This window comes from Macrosteles quadrilineatus, unplaced genomic scaffold (genome assembly GCF_028750875.1).
Source record: "Macrosteles quadrilineatus isolate MER2022 unplaced genomic scaffold, UCM_ALF_1.0 Scaffold_1__1_contigs__length_201487025, whole genome shotgun sequence".
Lineage (NCBI taxonomy): Eukaryota > Metazoa > Arthropoda > Insecta > Hemiptera > Cicadellidae > Macrosteles > Macrosteles quadrilineatus.
Window position 1 is genome coordinate 69,876,556 of NW_026542594.1, and position 22,474 is coordinate 69,899,029.

General features: G+C 36.6%; 1 protein-coding gene across 1 annotated transcript in view; it reads left to right on the forward strand.

Annotated features, from left to right (window-relative positions):
- Positions 1-22,474, forward strand: part of LOC128997893 (TBC1 domain family member 14-like) — a 121,436-nt gene that overhangs the window by 21,876 nt on the left and 77,086 nt on the right. The window contains exons 3-4 of the mRNA XM_054423684.1: positions 316-876; positions 22,023-22,146. Coding sequence (XP_054279659.1) covers positions 316-876; positions 22,023-22,146 — 685 coding nt within the window. The remainder of the gene's footprint in view (positions 1-315; positions 877-22,022; positions 22,147-22,474) is intronic.

Here is a 22,474-nt window from a genome sequence, read left to right on the forward strand (position 1 = left end):
CCTTGCTTATAGGCCCTCAAGCAATATTGGCACCAAAGAATGTGTTACAGAAAATTGGTTTAAGACTTGGCCTGAGAGAAGTGGTGATAAAACAACTAATATCAGTTTAGACAGCCAGTGTGAAAACAAAAAGTGTTTCCAAATCGATGAGGTAAACATTGACAGACACGTATATCATAATAACAGTGGTGCTATAGGGGATAGGACATGTGTTAAAACATTTTGCATTGACATTAAAAGAAACTCTAAACTTAATCATTGTATAGATTGTCACTGTGAAAATAACATTGACAATAAATCAACTGGATGCTCCAGTAAGACAGGCCATTATTTTGAGGGTGCTATTTCAAACAAAAATAAAAACGGGCCTAGGCCTACTTTAAAAACCGTCCGTCTAGATGAACTACTTGATAAATTCCCTTTAGCCTATAGTCCTTTAACAAAACAATTGCTTTTAATCAAACCTGATACTCAAGCACTAAGTCATTATTCCTCTTTTCATACAGAAGTAAATGAAGTATCAAATTATACAAATATTAAGGAAGGTGAAAAAGAAATCTTGAATCTGGAGGGAAAAGAGACTGATATAGAAGCACCAAGAGTGCTCAAAGAATTTACTGGTAACTCAAAGGGTACAGAATGTGATCTAATTACTCAAAATCTACATAGAGTAAATACAGAAGCCAGTTCTTTCTCAAGTACTGTGTCAAGTTTAAGTGATATTTCTCCTTCGACAATTGAAGACTCTGCTTCAGGAAGTTTACTAGATCATGGAGATAGTTGTTCGTTAGTATCAATCAGTGGCTGTAGTGCCTTTTCTGATGATTCATTAGGAGCAGATAGTAAGAAGAAAAGTTTAGGTGGATTTTTAAGCAGGTCAGTGGCATAAGTTAGGCCCTAATTTTTATTTTAAGTATATGTAGGCCTACCTAATGTTTAAAAGCTCAAGTTTAAAATGAGATTAACTTAGGCTAACTTTTCATTCTTTTCTCAAAAAATATAGGTAACTTAGGCTAAATTTCTTCAATGCACATATAACTTATAGGCGAAATCGCCAAGTGTAATTTTTAGCGAATTTCCCATAAGCTATTACCATAGGTCTCATGGTAAGACCTAGACCCGGGACCAATTTACTTTTTCATTTTGAGGTCCCCAGAGGCCAAAAACATCCTCCGTTCAATTCAATTCATTTATTTCCATGGTAACACCATTTTACAAAAAGGTACACCTACAGTAATGTAAGTAAGCTATCAAACTAAAATTATTAACAACAAATAAGTTAAAGGCTATGACTGAATAAATTAAAAATAACAAAAAGAAAAAGACAATTTTGTGAAACAATAACAAAACAACACTTGAATACACGGTTTGGTATATAGCCTATATGAATAAATTCAAATTCATATAACTTACCTATATATATTTAATAATTTATATGTAAGTTATATATGTATTGTGTGTGTGTCCGTTAGCGCGATAACTCAAGCAAAAATGACCCGATTTTGATGAAATTTGGTTCAAACATGTAAACCTATGTTTATTCTCTGGTTTGCGTTTAAACTGGCTTAAACTGGTTTGCGAACTTGTTCTCGAACGAGTTCGCGAACCAGCATGATCAGACTAAGTTATGGGAATTGGGGTTTATGGGGGTTTTACGGAGTAAAAATTTGGGTTTTCTCTTTTTTGACTCTAAAATCATAACATTTAAAAAATTTTTCTAGACCATTTTGTAGAGATTAAATAAAGAAATAACTTTGTAATATTGAAGCGTAGGTGTATGCCTAACGGTTACAGAGGTAAACTTAATAAAATACCCCCGCCGCAGCAAACCTGCCGTCTAAGCGAATTTCCATTTGGCCGAATTGATTTTCAATTGATCTATTTAAATAACATTAGGTTTAACGAGTACCTAGGTTTGCTGCTACAAGGAAACTAATAAAGTAGTGTGTTTTTAGTAAAATATTTATAGCTTACTATAAAATAAATAAATTTGCCAAGTTTGATCAAAATATATCCATAAACAAGCAAACTACAACATTTTACAATATTCTCCATAAGAATAACATGGGAATTTTAAATTTACCATTTTTTTAGTTTTGTCCGTAACCAATAACCGTACAAAAACACTTTGATATACTGAATTGTTTGTTTTTTTAAGCTCTTTAAGAAGGTTTAGAGAAAAATTGGGAAATTTTGTGTTTTGAGGGTAAGAAGTGAGAAAAACCAATTTTTACCCCATAAAACCCCCCATAAAACCCTGTTCCCATAGTCCGATCATGCTGGATCGCGAACTCATTCAAGTTTATCCCGCCTTACACCTTCAAACCAAATTTCATCAAAATCGGATAAAAATTACTCAAGTTATCGTGTTCACGGACACATATATATATAAATCTATATATATATATATCTATATATATATATATATATACATATATAAAAATTTGAACGAATGGTGTTTTTGGCCTCTGGGGACATTAAAATGAAAAAGTAAATCGGTCCCGGGCCTAAGTCTTACCATGAGACCTACGGTAATAGCTACTTCCCTATAGGGAAATTCGCTAAAAACTTTAAATTTAAAATTCCCATGTTATTCTTATGAAGATTCAATAAACTGTTGTAGGCCTAGGTAGTTTGCTTGTTTTGTCATTTTTGAATCAAATTCATGGCAATTTTGTTTATTTCATACTAAGCTATCAACATTTCAATAAAAAACTAACCTCAATACCGTACCTTCCCTACAGCAACAAACTTAGGTACCGTATAGGCTACTCATTAAAATTAATGTTTTTTAAATAGGAAATAAATCTGACAATTTTTAGGGGATATTTTAGTAGAAATCCAGCCAGGTAAATGGAAATTCGCTTAGTCCGCAGGTTTGCTGCGGTAGGGGTATTTTTACTTTTGAGAGAGCATACCTACTTAAACTTAACTGAGTATACTCCTTTTCATAAGCAAGTACAGTAGGTGGTATTACTCAATGATCACATAAGATCATTAAACTCAGCCACGCCTACGTGCCTAGGCGTAGGTGTTGTTGTTAGGAGCACGCCTCTATCTAATTATAATTCAAGCAGCTGAAGCCAGGTCTGCCATCTTAATGTAGGATAGAAGCGTTAGATGCCGATGAAAACGGCACCAAAACTTAATGTTCCGCTTCAAAATAACTTGACATTTAGCCTACTTAGACTAAAGGTAAATCGTTGAAACTTTGTAAACTGTATGAGAGATGTCAATAAGTCTAGGACACTATTGGTTCTAATTAAAAGCGAGTTAGGCCTAATACATTTTTCTATTTCAAATCTTCAAATAAAGTCGGTACTTTTAAATGAGTTTTAAAATATGACATGTAAAAGTTCGTCGGCTGCTACTTTTTTTAGTTTTTGGTCGAAGGTAGGGTAAGTTAAAAAACAATGGATTTTGTAGCTAAAGAGTTGAAATTTCAGATCATATTTTTAAAAATTATTAGCTGGTGTAGTTTGGTTGTAATTTAAATTGTACCGTACTTTAGGGGTTACCCGTAGTGCTGCGTTGAGTCATGCGGAAAGATTCTGCCTACAACCTCACTTGTAATCCAGTTTAGAAACTCAACTTTGGAGCTATACAGAAAAGTTACTAAACTAATTATAAAAACACGGAGTTCATATAAATGTTCTTAGTATTATTCTTTGTATTCATCTAAAAACTAATATTTTTTAGCTCTTTCAAAAAAATAATATGACAGTCAGAATATAAAGGAGAGTTGTTTAAAGAGTTTCAGAAACTATCTTTTGACTTGGAAAATTCGTACATTGTAAACCAAACGCCAGAACTTTATCAAACTTTAATACGATATAGATAGGACATATATTATAAATTAATTTGTATGTTTTCAGAGCTTTTGTTACGCCCAAAAAGTTGTTGTTGTTATTATGTAACTTAAATGAAATTTTTCTAAGAAACGGTAAACGCAAAAAAAAGTTAAAAGTGTATATAGGGTGTGTAATCTGTATGAAATAATATCACCACTATATGAACGAATATTTTGATAAAGTTTTATTTACAAACGAATAGAGAAGTGTACTAAATCATGACGCAGTCAAAACTGAATGTTTTACAAAACTAGCAATAGCTGTTACATAATAAATATTAAATAAGTATAGACCAAAGGCATCACAGATGTGGCTAAGTTGACGCCACATCAGCCCCCCGCAGAGACTGGAAGTCCAGGAATCTTGAGCTTTGTGCTTTGGCAATTGACTCAGGATCCAATGAACATGAAATAGCCTCTACACGTGATAAAGCATCGGCAACAATGTTTTCTGAACCTCCGATGTGTTTTATGTCTGTAGAAAACTCGGATATGAATGAAATCTGACGTAGTTGAACGGGTGGAAGTTTCTAACGACGTTGATGAAAAGCAAAGATGAGTGGCTTATGATCCGTAAAACTGGTAAATGGGTTTCCAAAAAATGACGAAAATGCTGTACTGCTTCATACACAGCAAGAAGTTCACGGTAGTACGCCGGCCAAGAGCTTTGCTTTGGTGAAAGTTTCTTAGAGAAGAATCCAAGTGGCTGCCAGGAATTTTCAACGAACTGTTGAAGGCAAGCTCCTACACTAACGTCAGAGGCGTCTGTAAACAGTCCAAGAGGGGCGTCATGTTTCGGATGAAATAGGAGTGTCACTGACGACAAACTAGACTTGCAAGCTTGAAACGCTTCCTCAGTCTCTGGGGTCCAAGGCACAGGAAGTGATCCCTTGCTATTTACACCACCAAGCAGAGAGTGTAAAGGTGCTTGGAGTTCTGCGGCTTTAGGCAAGAATCTACGATAGAAATTGATCATACCTAGGAACCGTCGAAGACCACGCATTGTCTTAGGTAGTTGGTACTCCTGAAGAGCAGATATTCGGTCTTGTGGAGGGTGGACACCTGATGCTGAAACTCTGTACCCTAAAAACGTCACTTCAGGCACTGCAAAAACACACTTGGACGAGTTTACAATAACGCCATAGGAATGGAGTCTTTTGAACAAAGTCCTAAGATGTTGCTCATGTTCTTCAGCTGATCGGGAAAACACTAAAATATCATCAATGTAGCTGAACGTAAAATCTAGGTTTTGGGTCACTTCATCTATGAAACGCTGGAATGTTTGGCCAGCATTACGTAAAAGTCATGAAAGGAAACTCAAAAAGGCCGAATGGAGTTGTGATAGCAGTTTTGCATATGTCATCTGGGTGTACAGGGATTTGTTGGTATGCTTTTACTAGATCTATGACAGAAAATACGTTACAGCCTGAAAGATTATTTGAAAAATCATGAATGTGTCGAACAGGATACCTGTCAGGAGTGGTGCGTGCATTCAATGCACGGTAGTCTCCACACGGTCTCCATCCATTTTCTCCTTTTGACGCCAGATGCAGGGGTGAAGCCCACGGACTGTCTGATGGACGTGCAGTACCACATTTTACCATGTCGGCAAATTCACTTTTTGCAATGCTAAGCTTTTCAGGGGCCAGTCGTCGTGGTCGGCAGAATACAGGAGGTCCTGGAGTCGTGTGTATATGATGTACTGTCTGGTGCTTCACTTCTCGAGGCATTCCTGGAGGGCGAGTCATTTCAGGGAATTCATGCAGGACTTTAGAGAGGGGAAAAGTAGTGACTACGGATTTTACGCTACTTTGAGTCGTAACGGAAAGTTTTCCTCCTGTAAAAAGTCCAGTTGTGGCATCGTGAAGTCGCAACAGTCGACAGTCAGGAAGCAAATGGTAGTAACTGAGGAAGTCTGAGCCAATGATTGGAACGCTGACATCTGCAACCGTGAACTGCCATGCAAAACTACGGCGTAGGCCTAGGTCCAATGTCATAGAACAGGTTCCGTAAGTCTTGATAGTACTACCGTTGGCGGCACTTAGTTCAAAGTCTGTAGATGTGCGACGGTCTCGTAGAAGACGTTTGGGATAACATGAAACGTCAGAGCCGGTGTCGATCAAGAACCGGAGATTAGCCTTTTTATCTGAGACAAAAATTCTGCGGCTGAATGCTTGACAGTCAGCCGCCGCTGTTACTGGCCGTCCTTGGAGTTTCCCGCGTAAGAGCAAGGAGAAGTACATTTTGACGCGTGCTCACCAAATTATCATGATACCAGCAGATATGGCTTGTAGATCTGTGCTGATCTTTATTCGTGTTCTTTGATGTTTTCTTGTCATGATTGGTCGAATGATTGTGCTGGAGGGATACTTCGAGTGCGTCAATCCTCTGCGTCAGTCTCGCAATAGCAGAAGTGAGGTTGTCATTAGACTGTGTGTGTTCACGAGATGTCGTAGCATTTACTGATACTTGTGGTGTTCTTGTAGAAACTTCAATGACTTTATCGGCTATATCTGCTAGTTTATCAAGTGGAAGTTCGTTTTGAGCTGTGATGATCGCTTGAACGTTAACAGGGAGACGACGTAGCCAGAGTGCTCGAAGGATGTTGTCCTGTAGTTGGGCTGGACCGATCAGAGTACGTAGGTGGCGTAAGAACTGTGATGGCTTGCGATCTCCGATATCTTCGTCACTTATCAACTGCCGGATGCATTCTTCTTCACTAGTAGACAGCCTTTCAATAAGCTTCGAACGAAGTACCACGTAACGATTCGTTGCAGGCGGATTTGTGATGATGTCCTCTACTTCCACTGCGTAACGTGTTTCAAGCTGAGAAACGACGTAGTGGAACCGAGTGTCATCGCTTGTGATGCCTGAGATTGAGAATGGGGAATCTACCTGAGCAAACCATAGACTAGGACGATTGGCCCAGAATGGTGGAAGCTTTACTGCAACTCGATTAACTGATACATTACCAGGGTCGTTGCGTTGCTGAACGTTGGTTGAGAGTTCATTTTGTTGCTCTCGTAGATTCGCCAATTGAACTTCGATTTCTTCTAGCGACATTAGTAATATTGAGGAAGGAATGTCGTACTTCTTGTTGTCGTTGTTCGGGGTCACCAATATATAGGGTGTGTAATCTGTATGAAATAATATCACCACTATATGAACGAATATTTTGATAAAGTTTTATTTACAAACGAATAGAGAAGTGTACTAAATCATGACGTAGTCAAAACTGAATGTTTTACAAAACTAGCAACAGCTGTTACATAATAAATATTAAATAAGTATAGACCAAAGGCATCACAGATGTGGCTAAGTTGACGCCACATGTATTTTGAAGGTCATTGTGTTAGTAATACAGTAGACTCCCTCTTATCCAGCCACCTTTTAACCGGACATCGGTTTAACCGGACTACACTCGGCGGAAATGATAGCTCTGTAACCGGACAATTGTTATCAGCACATTGGTTTAACCAGACTAGATCGGCAGGAAGTGGGCGGTACTGAAACGACTGTTCTCGTGGGAAAGATTTGAGACCAGTGATCACAGGTCTAGAAATACAGTGATCTCCTAAATTTAAGTAAAACATTTGGGTTACATAACAAGTTTTTGGGGACGTCGGTTTAACCGGAAAACCCGTTATTAGGACTCACCTTGGTCCCGAGGAGTCCGGATAAGAGGGGCGTGTATACTGTAGAAATATTTATAATACAAAGGTGTATTGTTACGGATATCATTGATATCAACTAACATTTTAATTAGTCGCGCTCGATACTAGGGCTCATCACAGCCGGCAGCCGCCATCCTGTTGTAGATTAGTGAAAAATACTGGCTTCACGTCGCGGCCAACGTGCTCTTGGTCTTATGTGATCTTTGGTGTTACTCCACATTAGCAGGGCTGGATTTCCCAATAGGCCTGTTGGATAGAATAATGGGAACAGCCCAAAAAATGAAAGTAAAAGTATAATAAATACCTTTTGCGAGATTAAATTTGCTTACTGACTGAAGTGTAGTGGGGTACCCCATGTGTCCTCTTCAATGGCAAACACGGAACTAGCTTCAGAGATAACGTTGAGATTGACTTTTGATACTAAGGCTGTTTATACAGGTTGGGTGACTAAGGGATTGGGAAATTGTTGCACTTGATTGTCTATAGCCTACCGCCCACAAAAAAAAAATTGAAAAACCTTTTTTTTTGTAACACAAAATTGAAAAACAAAAGCAACCACCTTGTACAAAGAACTAAAAAATCTTCTATGGAGTATGTAAATATACTTCTTCTTACTCCATGGGGAGAGGACACAGCTTTGAGACTGACCTCTTGAAAGCTCCATTTGAAGTTTTAACGCTCACAACACGGACAATACCGTCTTCGGCAGGATGGGTTTAAATAATTCTGGCAGTTAATCATGATGCAGGTGGCAAGTTTGAATCCTTTATTAAAACTAGTTCGCCAATCTTCAGGTTAGGATTTTGGACGAACCATTTTTGTAGTTGTTGTAGTTCGTGTAAGTATTCTAGATTCCAATGATTCCAGAATTGCTGTAGAGTTTATTGAATTAGTTGCCAACGTGACAGTCGATTCATAGGTGTTGAAGTGAAAGTCTGGTTGTGGTAAAGCAACTAATGGTTGGCCAATTAGAAAGTGACCAGGAGTCAGCGGTTCGAGCTCATTAGGGTCAGACGATAGACTGCAGAGGGGTCGTGAGTTGAGAATAGCCTCAATCTGAGTCAAGAAATTTCTTGATTCTTCAAAAAAAAAAAAAAAATTCTTCAAAGTTTAAAATTTGACTGCCTAGAACCCATTTTATGTGGTGTTTTGTTGATTTAATGCCAGATTCCCATGATCCGCCAAAATGAGGTGAGGAAAGGGGTATAAAATGCCACGTGATTCCTTGATTTGATAGTTTGGGAAGAATTGAATCAAATTGTTGAGAGAGGAATTGATACAGCTCCGTCAAGTTCTCGATTCGCTCCAACAAAATTTGTTGCTTGGTCAGAGAAATTGTCACTACGTAAACCTCTTCGAGGAATGAATCGCTTGAAAGCGGCAATAAATTCTTCAGTAGAAAGGGATGATACCATTTCCAAGTGCATGGCCTTGGTTGCCATACAGACAAACAGACAAATGTAACTTTTAAGAAGTTGTGGTTTCCTCAACTTATCAGACTTGGTAGAATAAGGACCGCCAAAATCAACACCGACTTTACAAAAAGGTCGAGTGGAAATTATTCTCTCTTCAGGTAAGTTACCCATAAAAGGTTGTGGAGTTTCACCTTTATATCTTGCGCAAGTAACACATTTGGCTAATCTTCGTCGAATAACAGTACGGGCAGATACTACCCAAAATTGTCTGCAAAGCAGTGATTGCAGAGTTCTAGGGCCGACATGTAAATAATTGAAATGGTAATGATCATCAAGCAGATAAGTTAGATGTGAATTCTTCGGCAAAAGCATATGATGTTTTGCGTTGTAAGGAAGCTGGGCTTTCTCTAGACGTCCGTCGACACGTAGAATACCAGATGAATCGATGAAGGGGTCTAGGCATTGCACTGCATGGGTACAAGTCTTCTGTTTCAGAATACAATCTAAGTGCTCTTGGAGGTATTTTTGCTGAGTAAGCTTCACTAAAGTACCAAGAGAAGTATTCCGTTCAGTCACTGTCAGGTACTTTGTTTTAGTTAAAGGTTCTACCTTGTGGCAGTTACGAATAAATCTCAAAATCCAACCAAAACAATTCTGGACTTTAGTTAGATTAGAAAAGTCTTCCAAAATTGAGTACAGTGGCGTTGGCTGAGGGATGGCAACTGAAGCAGTAACTATTTTTTAAGGTGGGGCGAAATTCATTTAAACTCCCCTCAGGGATGTAAGTTTTCTGCAGCCTAGTAATTTTCATTAATGCAATTGCACTGTAATTGTAATTAATGCAATTAATGCAACACATTGATAATGCCATCACGAAAAAACATACCGGAATGAATTACCATCTGTGATTGTTGATACAGAGAGTTTTCAAGTGGTGAAGGAGTAACTACTTTACAGTTTATCATCATAATTTGAAAATTTCCGGTTTTATTGAGTCTAGAGACACTTTACCTTCTCCTAATGATTTAAAAATAAAATTAATTGAGTATATAGTCATAAGAAACAAGATGAGAACAACACTACAAAAGTAGGTTTCAAAGTTAAATGTTTTAGATGTGGAAAAATAGGACACAAAGCCAACAGCTGTAGATCCAAACAAATGGGAAATAGTTTTAAAGCAGAGGCTGAATGTTTCTCTTCAAATTTGAACATTTTAGGTTCTACTTCATCTGATTGGTGTATTGATAGTGGATGTATATCGCACATGTGTGGAGAGAAATCACAGTACTTTCCTGTTAAAGGGAACATTCATGATTATCGATGATTTTTCCGATACATCGATATTTAATTTTTTAAATCCGATGTATCGATTTTAACAAATTGAAACCTAGGCTATTAGCAGAAAACTACGATAAATATTGTTCAGTATCAACAAACAGTTCAATAATTTCAGTGACAAAATGAATGAAATGAAGAAACTGTTCCAAACCTGTTCCAGTATCTTTGAATGTATCTTTTTATCCCCAGATTTATTCGAAACCAGGAAGTGTCCAGGTTTGGAACAGTTTCTTCATTTCATTCATTTTGTCACTGAAATTATTAAACTGTTTTTTGATACTGAACAATATTTATCGTAGTTTTCTGCTAATAGCCTAGGTTTCAATTTGTTAAAATCGATACATCGGATTTAAAAAATTCAATATCGATGTATCGGAAAAATCATCGATAATCATGAATGTTCCCTTTAACAGGAAAGTACTGTGATTTCTCTCCACACGTGTGCGATATACATCCACTATCAATACACCAATCAGATGAAGTAGAACCTAAAATGTTCAAATCTAACCAAACTTGCTGTAAAATTTCTTTCCCCATATGCCGTTTCTGTTATTAAACGACATTTTGAAATGTTACAGCAAGTTTAGTTATGTTAGTTTAGTTTATAAAAGTCATAATCAATACATTTTATTTTTGCCTAAGTAAGATAAGAGTTTAATTTGTAATTTAGATATGTTTTTGTTATAGTCTGCTACATATATCTTTTACAATATAAAGTGTTGATTCTTAATGTATGTTTTTAAAACAATTAGACAATCAAGTTTAACAATTTCCCAATTCCTTAGTCACCCAACCTGTATAAAATCATCCTCAGTATCAAAGGTCAACCCCAACGTTATCTCTGAAGCTAGTTCCGTGTTAGCCATAGAAGAAGACACATGGGGACCCCGCTACACTACAAGTTCAGTAAGCAAATTTAATCTAGCAAAAGGTTTTTATTATACTTTCACTTTAATTTTTTGGGCTATTCCCATTATTCTATCATTATCTATACGACAACAATAAAATACCTAGGCTGACGTACGATGATAAATCATTTACAAAGAAAACACCTCAATATAATATTCTTATTTCTTTGCCAAAAGACTGTTTTCTTATATAGATAAAATATTATATAGTCAGATGTTTTTAAATTGTTTTTGGTTAAAAAACAAATAAGAGTTTTAGTTGTTGTTTTAATGTAATAAAGAAGATGGTTTTTGTTAACACTTATTTTGTCATTTTTTTTAATGTTTAATCGTCCGTGATATCAAATCAATTGAATCACGTATATTGACGATATCAATTGGCGACCGTGACAGGACTTTTAATTAAGAAATGACAAAATTAGGAGTTGAAGATTTGACAACTGAAATGCTAGAGAAAGGCCTGGAAGAAAGTGAGGAGAAGGAGACAGGAAGCAAAGCCTACGAGCTTCGACCACGGGTAGGACGAAATACCCAGTTGGTAGAACAAATATCACAACCTGACCCGGTGAGTACTCTACTGTCCAAAATTTCAGAGAAACTAGATATCCAATCTGAGAAACTTGACACACAGTCGGCAGATATTACTGAGAAACTTGACACACAGTCGGCAGATATTAATAGTAAAATGTCATCATTTATGGAACAAATTTCTCACAACTATTCAAAATTAGACAAAAGAATTGAATCATTGGAGTCAGATGTTGTCGTGACCATTGATAAAATTACAAAATTAGAAACAAATTTCGATGGTAACTCTGATAAATTAAATGAATTGGAAACTAAAATTGATTACATGGAAACTAAATTTCACAATAAAATTCAAGCTATCGGAACACAGATATCCTCACAGGAAAAGACAATTACTTGGAATAATCCAGAGTACCAACCATCATTCATGCCTGCTGTGGATCCCAAAATTATAAAAGACAGCTTACCGGAATTTCACGGCAGGTTAGAGGAATGTCCCACAGCGTTTTTAGCTACTAGCGAGTCTTTGTTAAAACGGACGTGTATACCGTCAGAAATATATCTGCAGATTGTGAGCCAACAGTTGAGAGGTTCGGCAGGTACTTGGTGGCAAAACATTAAGGGTCTAAGTCTAGAATGGGACACATTCAAACATGAGTTTATGCAGAGATTTAATTCAGAGGCTGTCAAAGCATTAATCACTAAGAAATTCTTGACGGATGTTCAACCTAGTGGCATGAGAGCTGGGGCATTTGTTATTCAAAAGTTACATTTGTTTAAGAGAATGAATGATGGTGGGAGTATTGACGAGAGTGTTACTTATATTATGGAACTTTTACATGATAAGATTAGGTCTCTAGTTAAGGTAGCTCAACCAAAATCATTTGACGAACTCAGGAGTATAGTAGCAAAGCTAGACGAAGAGGTAAGCTTTTATCCCTCAAAAACCAGAACTTCGAACCCTGATAACTCCTTTAAATGTTATCAATGTGGGCAAACTGGGCATGTGAAGGCCCGTTGTCCGGAAAACTAGACCAGAACAGTTCTAATAGGGGCGAGAATGGTTCTAGAAGAGTTTCTAAGTCCCAAAACTACCAGTCAGAAAAAACTTATATTGGTCAAATTTCTAGTGAGAGTGTGGGTAATCCCCGTCCGGCAATTTGTATACAGATTGGTGACAAATATTATACTGCAGCCCTTGATACTCAGGCATCACATTCGTTTATTGGCATGACGGTGGCTAAATTGTTAAAACCTGTTTGTCCAGACGGTGTAACTGCTGTCAAAGGTGCAGTACAAGATATAAATTACAAAATCGAAGGATTTACTTTTCTTGAAGCCAAATGTTCTCAAGAATCTATTCACATTCCGGTAAAAGTGATTAAGGATTTAATCCCGGAAATCATACTAGGGCATGATTTCCTTGTTAAATACGGTGTGTTGATAGATTACACAGCAAATGAAATATTTTTTGGCATTAAAAATAGAGTTAGATTGGGATGGTTAGAGGACAAACACTTTGATTTGGGAACAGAATTAGAAAACAACGTTTTGGATGAACTGAAAACGGGAATTTTGGATCTTAATCAAAGAACAGACTTGATTAATTTGCTCAGTATCTTTCCAGAGGTAATTACAGACAGAATTGGGTTCACTACTACGGTAAAACATATGATCTCTTGTAAAGATAACACACCTGTCAAACAGAAACCTTACCCTCTTAACCCTGACAAACGGAAGTTTGTCATAGAAAAAGTAAAGGAAATGGAAAATCAAGGACTAATTGAACCATCATCTTCAGGATGGGCTTCACCAATAGTATTACCCAAAAAGAAGAACGGAGACTACAGACTTTGTGTGGATTTACGTCAAGTCAACAATAAAACTATTGCTGATGCTTACCCAATGCCTGATCTACGACATCTGATTAAGCAAGTTAGTGGGGCCAAAGTATTTAGCACTTTAGATTTGAATTCTGGCTATTGGCAAGTAGAAGTAGAAGAATCATCTCGGCCTATGACAGCTTTTTCAACACCAAGGGGACTATATCAATTCCGTATTATGCCCTTTGGATTGAAAAATGCCCCAGCAACATTCATGCGTCTGATGGACAAAGTTTTGTCAGGTTATGTTGGTGAATTTTGTCAAGTTTATTTGGACGATATACTAGTTTACAGCAAAACATTTTCTGATCATTTGGAACATTTGGCAAGAGTATTAGAAAGATTGAAAATTCATGGACTTACCTGTCAGGTGAAGAAATGTCACTTTACGTCCAACTCAGTAGAATATTTGGGTCATGTGTTAACAGACAAAGGATTAGAGAGGCAAACTGAGAAAAACAAGGCTATTGAAGAGTACGAAAGACCTGGTACGAAGCGTAAAGTTCGACAGTTTTTGGGCCTTTGCGGTTGGTACAGTTGTTTTGTACCTCATTTTGAATCCAAGGTTTCACCTCTAACTGACCTTCTTCATCAAAATAAACCTTTTAAATGGACCGAGACGGAAGAGAAAGCCTTCAGGGAGATAAAGAGATCCATCTGTGACTCTCCGGGATTAGCTTATTTGGACCCCAGTCGGGAAATATGCTTACAGACAGATGCCAGTAATGTAGGTCTTGGGGCTGTTCTCTTTCAAGAGCGGATAGAAGGAGGCAAGGATATCATTGAATATGCAAGCAGGAAACTTTCCCTTTCTGAGAAAAACTATTGTACAGCTGAAAAGGAGGCTCTAGCGGTAGTGTGGGCAGTAGGAAAATTCAGGGGGTATCTCGAGGGAAGAAAATTTAAATTATTCACTGATAATTCATCGCTACAGTGGTTAAACAAAGTATCTGGGACCAAGTCAAAACTGATGCGATGGTCTTTAATGTTGGCTGATTTTGACTTTGAAATAAATCACGTCCCAGGAGAGTTAAATCAAGCCGCTGATAGCTTGTCAAGAAACCCGGTAGACAGTGGTGAGATATCCAAAGAATTCATGGAGAGGGAAGTTCCAGTCCCAATGAAGTTAAGACAGATTGAGCCTGTTCTTATGGTGGCACAACGGGAAAATTGTGACATTGACTTGGAACTGATAAAGAAATGGCAGAATGAAGATGCAGCTTGTAGTAGAATGAAATCCTGGATAACCAAACGTTACACTAATTCTGAAGCTGTCCCATTCCAGTTCAAGACATGCTATAAGAACCTTCGCTTGGAAGACAGTTTACTTATGTACAAATCTCATCTATCAGAATCTTCTCCTGTGATTGTAGTTCCGAAGTCTCAGGCTATAAGGATTCTAGAGAAGTACCACGACAGCCCTGAAGCTGGCCATCCAGGACAAGACGAGACCTACACTTCGATTCGGCGTCGTTTCTTCTGGGTAAATATGCATCGGGACATCAAGAACTACGTCCAATCCTGCACTATCTGTGCCTGTACCAAGGCTAACAACCAAAAAGCTAGTACAAGCATGAGAGGACGTCGGCCACACCAGCCGTGGGAGGTTGTTGCTCTAGATCTTATGGGACCATATCCCAGAACATCTCGAGGGAAGACTGGAATTTTGGTGGTGACAGACCTTTTTACCAGGTGGGTCGAAGCATTTGCCGTTCCTGAAGCTACGTCGGGAAGAATTCTACAGATCCTACGAACAGAGGTCTTTAGTCGTTATGGTTATCCACGATGTCTTCTCACAGATAATGGCAGTCCGTTCACGTCAAAACAATGGTTACGGAATCTAAATGAATGGGCTATTGAACACTGGACAACGCCAATCTACCACCCTCAGGCAAATCCTACTGAACGGAGAAATCAGGAGCTTAAGAAGCTGTTAAGAATTCATTTGTTTGACAAAGAACATACCAAATGGGATCAACACTTGAATGAGTCTCTCCTGGCCATCAGACAGCGAGTGAATCGCGTCACAGGCTTCTCCCCAGCAGAACTTTTTCTTGGTCGGGAAATAAAAAGAACTGGGGATTGGAACTTCATGCATGAAAACTCTCCTGAAACTATGAATTTGACTGCATGGCATGAAGAAAACGTGAAACAAATCAAACATATGAATCGACAAGCTGAAGAGAGTTCGAGGAGGGAAGCTGAGAGAAACGATGTACCTGAAGAGCAGGACCTGAAACCGGGTACGTTGGTTCTTCGGCGAAACCATCCCTTGAGTAGTAAGCTTAAAAATGTGCATGCAGGGATGGCACGGAAATGGCTTGGACCTTTTGAAGTGGAACACAAGCTAGGGAAGGGAGTGTACCTCTTGAGGTCTGATCCACCAATTAAGGTACACATGTCGGAGTTGAAATTACTTCCGCAAACTCTCCGTGAAGCAACTAAAGCCGAAGATGATGAACAAGAAGCAGAAGACCATAACAATGCATCACCTGTGTATAACTTAAGGTCTAGAAAGAGGAAGATTTAAAATATATTGAGGGTTTTGGGGGGGATGATTGACGTACGATGATAAATCATTTACAAAGAAAACACCTCAATATAATATTCTTATTTCTTTGCCAAAAGACTGTTTTCTTATATAGATAAAATATTATATAGTCAGATGTTTTTAAATTGTTTTTGGTTAAAAAACAAATAAGAGTTTTAGTTGTTGTTTTAATGTAATAAAGAAGATGGTTTTTGTTAACACTTATTTTGTCATTTTTTTTAATGTTTAATCGTCCGTGATATCAAATCAATTGAATCACGTATATTGACGATATCAAGGCCTAACATTAAATTAAAGAATTTTTGTTAAAGAAAAAACTAATTCACTACTTGAACCGTTACCGATCGCCGATATATTATCAAAAGCAATTTACAATACAATTTTGCAATGCAATGTATCTTCATTATTTGTACAAGTGTCTTTTGACCTAGCTTCACTCTCCTCAATTACTTTTATTTTTAAATCATTAGGAGAAGGTAAAGTGTCTCTAGACTCAATTGCTACCCGGAAATTTTCAAATGATGATGATAAACTGTAAAGTAGCATAATGCTAAGCAAATCTGAATTGATAATGATGTCCATTTCTTGAAGTTTGTCAACAATCTCTATAAATTTGTTGACATGATCCCTAGCATCTTCTCCATCTTTCATTTTATGTATTATTAACTTCTTTAATAATGTGGCTTTCCTTGCAGGACCAGAACTTTGGTAATTGTTCTGCAGGCAATCCCATACTTCTTTGGAAGTTTTGCAGTTTTTTACTAATTTCAATTCACTAGGTGAAATTATCAATATCAGTTCTGATTTTGCTTTAAGATCTTTAACTTTCCAGGAATTCTTGCCAACTTCATCCTCAGGACATGTGTTCTCCCCAGATACATTCTCCATTAGGTTTTGTTGGAGCTTCAGCTTGATTTTTCCAAGTGTCATAATTATTTCGTTTCAAAGGTTCAATCCTATAGCCAAAACTCGTTTAACTTATTTTTAAGCACAGAATACTGTAAAATGATTATTTTAATGTTTTAAAAGGCCCATAACCTTTGTTGTAATATTAAAATTTAATGAAAGAAAAATGTTATAAACTCTTTTATTATCTTACAAACACAACACTGAAATACATTTTGTAAACAACTGCATACTGGATTAATTGAGCGAAGCTCTTATACGTTGACTCTTATGCATTTTGTAATACGCAAACTCCTCCTAGACGGCTGAATCAATAGTTTTCAAATTTTGCATGGTGATAAAGACCATATCGGTGAGTGCCAATATCTATATGGCGTCAAAAAAGTCTCTCAGGAATCCGCCCCACTGGGTGTCAAAGTTTCAATGTAATCCTTATGGATGCAGTATTTGACACATAAACAAAGACATATGATCAGCTGTTGATTTTGAATGCAGTAGATAAAAAAATAGCTGATAGCATTATTCCACACATATTAGAACAAAAACGGTATGGATCATAAATATAATCAAATGACTACACTAGCTTGAGGTCCGTGACATATGAAGTGGTAAAGGAAGTAGTAAAGGTGAGCAGTCTGGAGTGTGGAAACTGTTTATGACGATTAGATTAAGGTATCTGCATTCCTAAAATTCTATGGGAAGGGAGGAAAACAGGTCCGCCACGTAGGAAGTGGTGAAGGAAGTAGTAAAGGCGAGCAGTCTGGAGTGTGGAAACTGTTTATGACGATTAGATTAAGGTATCTGCAATCCTAAAATGCTATTGGAAGGGAAGGAAACAGGTCCGCGATAGCATAGCTCTGATAGCCCCCTTCTGTAGGATTAAAATTTCATTAATTCTTCCACACCCACCCCAGAATATCAATCCATGTCTCATTACAGACTGAAAATATGCAAAATAAGCCGATCTCAAATGGTTCTTTGGAATTACATCTTTGAGGCAACCAAGAAGAAAAATTACTCGAGATAGTCAAGTAGACAAATAATTTATATGATCATTCCAGGATAGTTGATTATCAATATGAAGACCCAATAATTTTGTAGTGACAGCACTTTTTTCATTATTTAAGGCAGAATTGTATTTCAATGTAAATTTTACTTCTTAAGTTTTACAGTCATTCAATAGAAATCCATTGGCATGGAACCATTTGGATGCATTTAATTTTGTGACATGGACTAAATTTTTAAGTACAAGTTGGTTATTGTTTTCACAAAAAAAAATTGTATCATCCGCGTACAGAATAGTTTTTGTATTTATTGCCATTGGAAGGTCATTAATGTAGATTACAAACAGGAGTGGGCCAAGGACTGATCCCTGTGGATCGCCCCAATTTACTTCCCTTTCTTGTGACTTTTTTCCCATCAGAATTTACTACTTGTTTCCGGTTTTTTAAATAAGATGAAAGAAAATTTAGAGAATATCCGTTAAACCCATAGGCCTACAGAATTGTGTTTCAATGTAAATTTTATTTCTTAAGTTTTACAGTCATTCAATAGAAATCCATTGGCATGGAACCATTTGGATGCATTTAATTTTGTGACATGGACTAAATTTTTAAGTACAAGTTGGTTATTGTTTTCACAAAAAAAAGTTGTATCATCCGCGTACAGAATAGTTTTTGTATTTATTGCCATTGGAAGGTCATTAATGTAGATTACAAACAGGAGTGGGCCAAGGACTGATCCCTGTGGATCGCCCCAATTTACTTCCCTTTCTTGTGACTTTTTTCCCATCAGAATTTACTACTTGTTTCCGGTTTTTTAAATAAGATGAAAGAAAATTTAGAGAATATCCGTTAAACCCATAGGCCTACAGAATTGTGTTTCAATGTAAATTTTATTTCTTAAGTTTTACAGTCATTCAATAGAAATCCATTGGCATGGAACCATTTGGATGCATTTAATTTTGTGACATGGACTAAATTTTTAAGTACAAGTTGGTTATTGTTTTCACAAAAAAAAGTTGTATCATCCGCGTACAGAATAGTTTTTGTATTTATTGCCATTGGAAGGTCATTAATGTAGATTACAAACAGGAGTGGGCCAAGGACTGATCCCTGTGGATCGCCCCAATTTACTTCCCTTTCTTGTGACTTTTTTCCCATCAGAATTTACTACTTGTTTCCGGTTTTTTAAATAAGATGAAAGAAAATTTAGAGAAGACCCGTTAAACCCATAGGCCTACAGTTCTAACTTTTTAATAAGAATTTCAAAGTCAACACAATCAAATGCTTTGCTCAGGTCACAAAAGGTGCCCTGAGCAAAGGTCTTGCTTTCAAAGGACTAATGAATTTGCCTGATGAGATTGTCAAGAGCATCAATTGTAGACATTCCTTTTCTAAATCCAAATTGGGAAACATTAAACAAGTCATTTGCCTCAAAATATTCACTTATTTGTTCATAAACTATATTAGACTAGCAGAGCACCCGTCCTTCGTACGGGGTTGGCATATAAGTATAAAATACTTATTGCAGCTATACTCAAGCTTTGCGTTTGCAATGGGGGGAGGACACAGTTTGATAAAATTTGATTCATAAATTTACGGTATGATATAGGTTAACACATCTACCATTGCCATAATGTTCTACCATTGCACCTAAACAATAGAAAAAAATAAATTATCAAACATTCTTACAATATCACAAATTATTCATTAAATTAAAAACTCAAACCTAACGATAAACAATCCTACTTTGACAGTTCTCATTGTGTATCACAGCTTTTTGTTGCTGCCTAGTTTAAATTAGCTGTTGTCATATATGCACAAACAAAATTATAATAGTGCTGCACCCTGTTGGGAAACCTTATAACTTTTTAATGCTATTGCATATTATAGAACCAACTTGTAAAGTTGAAACAGCTGACTAAATTCTTTAATTCCCTTTAAATATGAATACTCATAAGGTTAACATGGGGAACTACAGACCCACTGGGGCGGAGCCCGAAAGGATTTTTGAGATAAGAATATGCCTAAATGTTAATAGGGAATGTGAGCTATCATCATGCCAAATTTCAGCCCAATCCGTCCAGTAGTTTATGCGTGATTGAGCAACACACAAACATACATGCAAACATACACACAAACTCACAAACTTTCAGATTTATAATATTAGTAAGATGAGTAAGATATTAGATGAGTTGGGTGTATTATAAAATGTAATAACCAAAAACCACAAACATAGGAAGCTCAGATCCCTAAGGTCATCAAATTGTAGGGTCAGTGAGACCAATCTGGTGAATTTTAAAATTAACATCTAGATAATTCTGATTGAAAATCCTTATGCACTATTGAATTGATTCTGATCAACTCTGATTGTAAATGAGAATTGATCTAAATATATAAGGTAAAAACCGCCAAAATCGTATACCCCCGCCGCAGCAAACCTGCAGACTATAAGCGAATTTCAACTTGTCTGATAACATTTTTACTAAAATATTTCTATAAATAGGACATATTTATTCCCAATTTAAATAACATTAGATTTAATGCGTGCTTAGGTTTGCTGCTACGGGGAAGGTAAAAAGTGTTTTTTGACCATACGTCAATAGTAGCCTACCTATAGGATGAAATAAATAAATTTGCCGAATTTTATCAATATATATCCATAAACAAGTAAACTACAACAGTTTTCATTTTCTCCTAAGAATAACATAGGAATTTTTAATTACACTATTTTTGAATTTTCTCCGTTACCGTTAGGCATACAACAGCTCTTCAATATACTAAATTATTTATTTTTTTAAGCTTTACAAAACGGTTTAAAAAGAAATTGCAAAATTTTTTGTTTTTAGGGTCAAAAATAGGAAAAACCCATTATTACCCCATAAAACCCCGTTCCCATGGTCCGATTATGCTGGTTCGCATACTCGTTCAAATAAACGTAGGTTTACACGTTTGTACCAAATTTCATCAAAATCGGATCATTTTTGCTCGAGTTATCGCGCTAACAGACACACATATATATTTATATATTTATTTATAAACAAATATCTTACTAATATTATAAATGTGAAAGTTTGTGTGTTTGTTTGTTTGTTTGTTTGTTTGTTTGAAGTTCAATCACGCATAAACCACTGGACGGATTGGGCTGAAATTTGGCATGATGATAGCTTACATTCCCGATTAACATATAGGCATATTCTTATCTCAAAAATCCTTTCGGGCTCCGCCCCAGTGGCTCTGTAATTTCCCATGTTAACCTTATGAGTACAGTATTCATATTTAGGAATTAAAGAATTTAGTCAGCTGTTTCAACTAAAAAAGTTGGTTCTAAGATATGGAAAAGCATTAAAAAGTTATAAGATTTACCAACAGGGTGCAGCACTATATTTTTTTTGCATTTATGAAAACAGCTAATTTGAGCTAAGCAGCAACAAAAAACTGTGGTTCCCAATGAGAACTGTCAAAGTAGGATTGTTTACAGTTATGTTTATGTTTTTCATTTCATGAATAATTTGTAATATTTTGCGAATTGTTGATAATTTATTTTTCTCTATTGTTTAGGTGAAGTGGTAGAACATTATGGCTATAGTAGATGTGTAATACTATAGAATACTGTAAATTTAAAAAAGCAAATTTTATCAAACTGTGTCCTCCCTTATTGCAAACGCATAGCTTGAGTATAACTGCAATAAGTATTTTATACTTATATTCCAACCCCGTACGAAGGACGGGTACTCTGCTAGTTTATATATATATATGAATATGAACGGTAGTGTTTTTGACCTCTAGGGACCTCAAAACAAAAAATTAAATCTGTCCTGGGTCCAGGTCTTCCATGAGTACTACGGTAATAGCTTATTCCCTATATGGGAAATTCGCTATGCTCAAACTTCCTTGACTCAAGATCTTTTAGATCATGAATTTGGCTTGCAAAGTTTTTAGAAATTGAGGGAATCATTCTTTTTCAGAAATGTCTTCAACTGGAAGTCCAGTTCAAAATCTCAAGACAGTTTTGGCCGGTGGAAACTGTTTGGCAAAAATGTATCTCCCATTTCGTCTCATAGCTCTCTCTCAGTGGATCAATATGTGGAGGTGAGTGTACTGACTTAAACATTTTTGGCACATTTTTTCCCTTTCTTGTAGTTTAGTTTACAAACAAGTAACGATACATTAACTGTATTTTATATGAGTTATTCAGCTCCCTACAAAGTTACACAAACCATACTACAGAGGTGACAATTCTAGAAGGCAATGAGTTAGTTTACTCAGGGTTGCCACCAGCCATGAAAACCTCGAAAAGCTTGAATTATGCATGAATTCTTGTGACCATGAAAAAAGGCATGGATTATGCATGGATTTCTCCAATGGACCATGAATTTTCAAAATTAGGAACAATTATTCAACCAGTACGTTACCATTA